The following is an 8693-nucleotide window of genomic DNA, read 5'->3' as shown; positions in this document are numbered from 1 at the left end:
ATGAATCTAAAAATTATATTTCCAAGTATTCGTAATTCCAAAATTTCGATAGTACCTAGCTCATAGAAAATAGCTAGCAATTTACAAATTTACAAGTATTGTGCAAATTTGGCTTTTTTTCACATCCGGTGGATTTCCGGCTTCCAAAATAATAAAAATTAGTTTTCAGTGTTTCGTTTACATAAATGTTACATTTCGAGTAATCAAACCATGCAAAGTTTACATACCAAAACGTTTTTTTTTCCAACAGGAACAAATCACCAGACATTTCGAAGATTGAGGTCAAGTCTGGATACGTATGTCGAAGAAGTCACAGTGGAATCATGGAAATCGCAATAAGAATTGTTATTTTTGTATTATCAATGGTCGGTTGGTGGCTGAGCGCGACAGTTGATTTACTATAGAAATGCTGAAAATCATAAAATTTTATGTTTCCAATGAGCAAATACAGCATATTGTGAAAATCGGATGAAACGATAATATGATACAATGACTTTAAGCGCATATTTTGCAGTATCGATGTTGGCGATTGTATCGAATGTTGGTGATTGCAATGAAAATTTTCGAAACCATCCCACTCTTTGTTAATCAAGACTGAAAATGACGACGATTTAGGATATTTTGAGATTCAATGAATTTAAGCTGCATTAGGATAAGCGATTACATCAATGCAGTATCGATGTTGGCGATTGTATCGAATGTTGGTGATTGTAATGAAAATTTTCGAAACCATTCGACTCTTTGTTAATTAAGACTGAAAATGACGACGATTTAGGATATTTTGAGATTCAATGAATTTAAGCTGCATTAGGATAAGCGATTACATCAATTGTAATAATTCCAAAATAGAAATATATATCCACTTATACCACTATTCAACGATTCAATAATTATCCTTATAATATCAACCAAAATGCATACATATATAGATGAATCAATTCACTTGCAATGCACTTCCATATTTTTTCATTCCATATTTTTCCATAATGTCTATTTTTTAACTCTGTGACAGTCTTTTTGATTTTTGAGTAGGTAAATGAATAACAAAAAAAGAATACAAGAAAATAATAAAACAATTAACAAAAGCCTATTAAAAAATGGTAGAAATATTACTTTGTTCTGAATATAATAATTTTAAAAAATCTAATAATTATGAAAAACAGAAGAAAAATGATAAATATAAAAAATAGGAATAAATAATATAAAAATCGTAATAAATAATACAATAAATAAAATAATACATTAAATGCCATATCCATAGGTATGTAAGTTTCCTGACGGGATAGTAATCAAAAATGAATTAACGAAAAGCGTCTTTAAACTAATTGTCCTTTGTCTATAGATTTTTTTCTACCATAGACCATCCATAAAAGACACTCACACATATTTGACCCATTTCTCAAACCCTCCCCAACTTCATCTGCAAATGTCAAATTCAACAGAGCCCTCCTTTTGGTTAATGCAAACAAAAAGCCTTCCTCCCCAAAGAATATATGTCTTTTAAGAATAGTCTTTAAACGTCAGAAAACTTACAAAAGAATGGACGTGGTGGGATGACCTTAATTGCATATTTCCAACAGAGTTAAGCTTCAATCCTTAATTACATTTTATCCAGAATCAAACATGTACTGATATCATATTAACAGATTTCCGATAACATAATTGCTTTAAAGAGTATTCCTAGTTTACTCAGTCTATCACAAAAAATTTCCTTTGATCAATTCAAACTGTTCATAAAGAAGCACCTATGACAACATAAGCAAATGTATCTGAATCGTTGGCTAATTTTCTGATGATTAATTTTTAAGTTAGGTAGAATTTGCTATAGGAGAAAAGGGATACTATACCCTTTTTATTTGAGATAATTTTTTTTACTTCCTGCAATTTTGACCACTCAAAACTAATCATCAGAAAGTTGAGATCATCCACCACCCCAGTTTCCAACGCCCCCCCCCTTGCCCCGCCGGGAATTGCCTCTGACGGGTATTCTAAGCTAGCAAAGTCAGCGATAATTTGATTCCATCATGATCGGATAAGTTCACACATTTACGAATAACTTCAATACCATACTCGTGCACCAATTCCTTATGTGTCCAAATTTGATCAAGCATTTTCCCATCGATATGTGTTGGAAAGTTCGGAACTAAATCATAATCTTGGAGAATGTCAGCCAACAATTGATCATGCTCCATTTCAAAGCCGTCCATGTTGAAGTCTCCTAAAATGATATCAATTGTGTATCTTTCAATAAATTGAGCAAGATTGTAACAGAACAGATCACGTTGAATTCTTGAACTTTTATAGAGAACCAAAACACAAAATTCCTTTTCAGTAAATTCAGCTTTTCTAAATTTTACAAGAGAAAAGCATGATGAATGATCATACTCATCAATGTCAATAAAATAAGGAGAATGACAGACAGTAACACTGTTGAATTTATGCTGGTCAATATTATGACTAAGAATATAATAAGGAAGCTTTTCATGAATACTTTGTTTGTCTTCCTCAGAATGCTCATAACTCATCTGTGTCTCTGTCAGACATAACAAATCATTTTCATACAAAAATCTGTCTTTTTGAATATCAACTGCATGTCGTTTTAAAGATCTTACATTCAATGGGCAAACATTTAAATTAGAACTGCACCTCATAATATCTGCAACTCTTTCAACTTTGCTCTGACGCAATCGTGTGTATTCTTCACTAACTTTATCACTACAGACAAAAGCACTACGTCGATATTGACCAGTAAAGTACAAACCATTTAAATTTTTCACTCTGCTCATTGCAACATACATTTGACCAGCATTGAACTTTCTTTGCCTTGCAAGGTCAAAACTAACGACTACAGAATCCAAAGTCAATCCTTGAACTTTGTGCACTGTACAAGCATAAGCTAGCTTAAGAGGAAATTGTGTCCGAGAAATAATAGGTGAAGTGTATGGGTTTTTTTTGTCAAAGGGAAAATTTACCTCACTCTTTTCAATGGGAACAGTTTCAGTGGCCTTAGCATATTGGTCTTTACTTTGAGCTTTTATTCCAGCCGTCTTATCGTCTAGTTTAACATAAATTAGCTCTGCTTTAATGTTTCTGAATTTTACGTCAGTGACGGTTCCAAGTTGACCATTGATCAACCTATCCTCTATATCAATATTACTAATTAGCATTACTCTTGCCCCTATTTTCAAATCAAATAGAACTGATAAGCCACCTGTATCGTTAAGTGGCAGGTTCTTAACCTTGGTAATTTGAGATTCAGTAAAATCCCTTGGATAAACATCCATAGCTTCTACATGTATTGTTTCCGAGGGCAGAGTATCTAATCTTTGAATATTGTGAAGATGGACTGAAGCATTTTCTGCAAACAAATGCAATGATTCTATTGGATAATCAGGTTGTTCTCGTGATATCAGTCTAGATTTAATCATACTTTCATCATTATTATTCAATTCACCTACTCTTACATTGTTCAAGAGATCAATGAAGTCAGAGTCATCCTTTTGACGCATAATCTCATCTAATTCAGCTAGTTTGAATAGGTGCCATAATTTGAATGCACCAATAATAGGTCCCTCAGTTGAAAATACTGAACTTTGAAAAATTGGAGGTAATTGAAAGAGGTCTCCACAAACAATGATACTTTTCCCTGCAAATGGTGTGTTGTCATTTACACCAAAAATTTCACATAATCTTGTATGGATGTTCAAAAGCTGTTGCGACGAAATCATAGATATTTCATCAATTATTATCAACTTTACATGATGTAATTTATTTCTAATGGCAGTCCTTTGTTTGTCAGCCATATTTCTGAATTTTCCAACTGGAATACTCAATCCTGTGTGTACTGTGGTGCCAGATATATTGATAGCTGCTATACCAGTTGGGGCCAATTTAATAATACGTGGCTTCTCTAGCTCATCACTTTTATATGCTAAGACTTTTGACAAACAATTGTAAATACATTTAATTAAGTGAGATTTTCCTACGCCCGCACCACCTGTTAAAAATATTCTCAATGGTTCTAGTAGTACAGGATTATTGGACTTGGAATTTTGCACATACATTTTTCCCCAATTTAGTACTATATCAAAAATATCTCTTTGCTTAGAATTTAAAGATCTTATATGGGTATTGATTTGGTCATCAGTTTGCAAGCCATGAACTGTTTGAGTAAATGGTGCAAAATTTTGTTCGACTTCATGACTTTCATCATCATTTTCACTGTCTGATGAGTTGCTCATTAGGTCTTGCACTTCATCATTTTCTTGTTGAGCAAAAGCATCTTGATTATGCATAAGGTCATTACGATAGTTTTGAAGTACTAAATCAACAAGATGACCATCAGGTTCAAAGATTTGCTTGTTCTCGTTAACAACTGCATTGACTTCATCTAAATTGAGCTTCAGCACATATGAACCATCAAGTTTCAAATCATTCTCTTCTGATCTAAATGGGTAAAACAACATTAGAATATGGTGGGAAAATTTTTCTGGATGTTTGTTTTTGCTAGGAGTGTAGTACCTCAAAACTTTTGGAACTTTACGAAGCTTAAGTTTTTCCTTACTGTTGAGTAATTTGGCTGATTTTGGAAGTGTTTGGGGTTCTTGATGATTCACTGCACTTGTTGAATCATCTAGTACAGTAGGCTGCCAATCATTTTCATCATTTGTATTTTTTTTGTGTCTAATGTATAGTTTGCACAGAATGTGGCATAACACATAGTATTGAATTGCCCTGTTTTTGGGCGGTCAATATATCTGTTTAACATATTTCGTTTGAAAAGATCATCAGAATCCTCAGGCAATTCCTCAATTTCTTCTTTTGACTTGAAAATCCTGTACCTTTGATCAGGTAAGTTAGTGTTAACAAATGAAATAGCAGGAAAGCATTTCCTAAGCCACAGTTCAGGCATTGTTAAGTAAACTGCTTCCTGGATTGAGCATTCTCTATTAGAGTTGTAAACTTTGGCAATTTTAGACATTTTCTCAAACTGACTGTCATTTGAATCTTTGGCCTGTTTTAATGCTTCTTGCATTGCAGTTGAACACTTATCTTCACTTTTTGAAAAATAGGCACACATGTATGTAACTGCCTTGTATGCATTAAAAACTGGCTGAATATCGATATTGGCCTCCCATGCTAGGAGGCCTTCTGCAAAATAATTGTTGACAAAACAAGAATATGGGTCACGTTTTAGAAACAAATGCTGATCTTTGTCTGGTGAGATTGATAAGTAATATTCATACGTTTCATAATTTAACCCTAAAGAATCCAAAATTGTATCAATAGATCCAATTTCAATATACTCAGGCTTATCAGGATCCAGAATGTTTCTCTTTTTAGGATGCAAATTTGTATCTATATACTCTTGGACAGTTTGGATCACATTATTTCTAGCAACCAAAATATCATGTTTTTCAGTTTCAGGTAACCCTTCAGGAAGCGGTTCAGACAAAATAGTGCGCTTGCAGAAAAGTTTTCCAAATTGAAATCGGCATTCATTTTTGCGATATTTACTACACGTTCTAGAATGGGAGTGTATTTGATACTTAGTGACTAAATTCCATAATTCAGGACTTTCTTCCCTATCAGGAACATTAGCAGAAATAACACTATCTATGTGTTCAATATACTTTTCTTTTCCATCTTCAAGTTTTGGGACATCTTTAGCCCAAAGCAAACAATGATCATGTGGACTACCCCTGAAAGTAAATTCTACTCTGAGAGCATAGTATGTAATTTTTCCAAGTTGGCCATCCATTATTATCTCTTTGAAAAACAACTCTTTTCTATATTGATATTGACGCACAAGGACAATAGGATTGCTATTAAGTAGGGCACATCTAGATTGGTAATCAAGAAGTTCATGATCAGTATCAGCATCCCCGCTTAATTGTCTGATAATGGTAACAAATTCCTCCCACCGTAAATCTGCACAAGAGAGAGTCATAAAGTATGTTGGGACACCAAGTTGTTTAACCATTGCAAGAACATCAGATAACATATGTTGCCAGTATGCAGGGGTTCCTTTTATAGTACTCATAAACTTGTATGCATTATCAGATGCTACACAATTTTGAATTGTATCATTAAAATTATTAGCTAATAGTCCCGCAGTCAAGTTGGAATTTGAAATTCTCATTGCGATATTGATCTTACTTCTAAGGTTAAGCTGTAGTAAAGTTTTGTGAGCAAAAAAAATGTAATCTGAATCCGAAGCAAACTTTTGAGTGTAATTTAAAAGACGCTGATTAAAGTACTTAGTTGGCGACAATTTTATATCTCGCTCTACGTTATAACCAAATTTCCCAGTAGGAAAAAGATGAGGATGGGCTAGCTCTTCACAGAACTCATCTTGTGTTAATGAATTGGGGATTTGACCTTCACCTGGAGCTAAAATTGCATTTTCATCATCTAAAATAATGTTTGGCACTTCTGATACAATAACTGTTTCACATGTTGGTGTCCGATACGCAATGAGTGGATCATCAGAATCAAATTCATTCTCTAATTGCTCTTCAAAAGGCTTAATTAAAGTAACTGTTGTATCATCTACAAATCTTATATCATTGGAAGAAGCACTTGATACGGAATCATTATTTGATAAAACCCTTTCAACATATTCATCATTAGTTACTTGGTCGATGATTGACATATCAATATGTATATCATGATACAAAGGATTATTATTCACTAAAAAGTCCAAAGTTTCAAAAACTTTTTGTCGTCTTACTTGCTGCGAAATAACAGGGTTTTTGTAGGATATCTTTCTTTTTAATTCAACATTTATTACCCCACTACTATCACTTCCTCTGGGAAGTACTTTGCATACACCTGGTGTTTCAATGGGGACATTGCATATTGCACCTTGTAATTTAGGGAATTCTCCTTTACGCATTATCATAACTTTAGAAAATAAAATTCTTTGAGCCACTAAAATTCTTTCCAGTTTTCTGATATCATTTAGATGATCTGGGAGATTAAAAATTTCAAGTTTGTTAGAGACAGATTGGCAAGGGGTTTCATTTTTTAAAAGTTTTCTATGACAGGTAGTGCATATATAGAAGTTACCGTCAAACGATGTAACAGGAGTAATTAATGCTTCAAAGTTGATTGTATATTTTTCCTCATCAAAAGTAATGACAGTTTTCTTGTACAAGCCTCTGTTGCAACTTACGCATATGTAATAAGGACCCTCTTGTTTTTTCTGCTTAAAGTTTTCAACCCTTTTCCCTACTTCGCGTTTTTTTTCATTGTAAGCCTGGCGTTTCTTTGCTTTTTCTTGATGATGTTTATCTGTCCCTTTATTTTGTTGCCATGATAAACGTTTCTTTTCTTTTTCTTTTTCATGTTTTTCTGACCCTTTATTTTGTTGCCGTGATAGACGCCTTTTTTCTTTTTTCTTTTCATGTTCTGCTGACCCTTTATTTTTTTGCCATGATTGACGTTTCTTTTCTTTTTCTTTTTCGTGTTTTTCTGACCCTTCATTTTGTGCCCGACATTGTCGCTTTATTTTATTTTTCTCTTCACTCTTTTCAGGACCTTTCATTTGTTCAATTGATCTTTTATACAAAGCATTTCTTTGTCGGCATAATACCTCCCTCAAAATAACACTTTTGGTATATTCTACATCTTGAAAATTGGTTTTCAGATAAATAATGTTGAATAAATTTGCATTGTACTCTGATCTGATGTATTGCTTGATTTCTTTTACATTGTGAAATTCTAAAAGAACTGACGTACCAATATCTCCTGGAACTTGATGACCTTTCGAGTCTACTATGGGAATCAAAAAGAAAATATCTGTTGTTGTAGTGAATCACACCTAAACAATTACCAGATATAACCAAAACTGCACCAGAGTGTTGATCTAGGATTTCTTCATCAACAAAATTTACTGAAATACTGTCTCCAGTCACAAAATAACCTTCAAAAATATTGAAATCTAGGGTACAAGTATTATTTCCTATTTCAATTGTTTTTGAAAACTCTTTAATATAAGGGGATTGTCTAGTTATGCCAAGCTTTTTAAAATTCAGATCGCCATGATGTAAAACGTAATCTAAATCGTGAGTCTTCCACAATGATAATTTTCTAAATTGCGCATAACAAATAGCAAAAAAACAATTTGATGAACATTGTGAAATTGTTTTAATTTCTTCAGTTTTTGGACCTGGGTTGAGTTCTATATCTCCTGATAAAAGAAGTGTGTAATTAACTTTCAGAAAAGACAGATTTAGATCTCCTAAATTGTACGCCGCATTGGGATATTGAACAAATATACCACTTTTTGAAAGATGCAAAAAATCCAGTGGTGTTTCAAAAAACGTTATCTCATACGATTTTGGAATTGCAAATAAAAAGAGGCTAAAAGTGTTAGAAATTTAACTGGCCTCAATAGTTCAGAAAAAGCATTATTAGAAAGTTCAGAACCAATAACAAAAGATTTACAAATACCTTTAACATTTCTCTGAGCTGTAAAATCAAAACTTCCTATACATGCACGATATGACTCAATGGATATCATTTTTACACTCAAATGATGTTAGCACTCCTACAAAATTATTGAACTTTTAGGTATACAGGTCTGTCTGAGTGAAAAACAACAAACTCTTTTCTACGTCGTGTATCTAAAAATTTATTTATTTTATAATAAAGTAATTTGGTAAAAGCAATTTGGTAAAAGCTGACAG

The 8693-nt window shown here is 33.0% G+C and overlaps 1 protein-coding gene across 1 annotated transcript; it reads right to left on the bottom strand.

Moving 5' to 3' along the window:
- Positions 1-1988: 1988 nt before the first annotated feature.
- LOC136822098 (uncharacterized) lies at positions 1989-6655 on the bottom strand. Its single transcript, XM_067078312.1, has 2 exons — positions 4842-6655; positions 1989-4446 (listed from the first exon to the last, which is right to left on the bottom strand). The coding sequence occupies exons 1-2, from the start codon at positions 6653-6655 to the stop codon at positions 1989-1991; spliced, it is 4272 nt and encodes a 1423-aa protein (XP_066934413.1).
- Positions 6656-8693: the final 2038 nt, after the last annotated feature.

Source organism: Clytia hemisphaerica, unplaced genomic scaffold, assembly GCF_902728285.1.
Source record: "Clytia hemisphaerica strain Z4C2 unplaced genomic scaffold, Clytia hemisphaerica genome assembly, whole genome shotgun sequence".
Classification (NCBI taxonomy): Eukaryota; Metazoa; Cnidaria; class Hydrozoa; order Leptothecata; family Clytiidae; genus Clytia; species Clytia hemisphaerica.
This window is presented reverse-complemented; position numbering and strand designations above follow the sequence as displayed.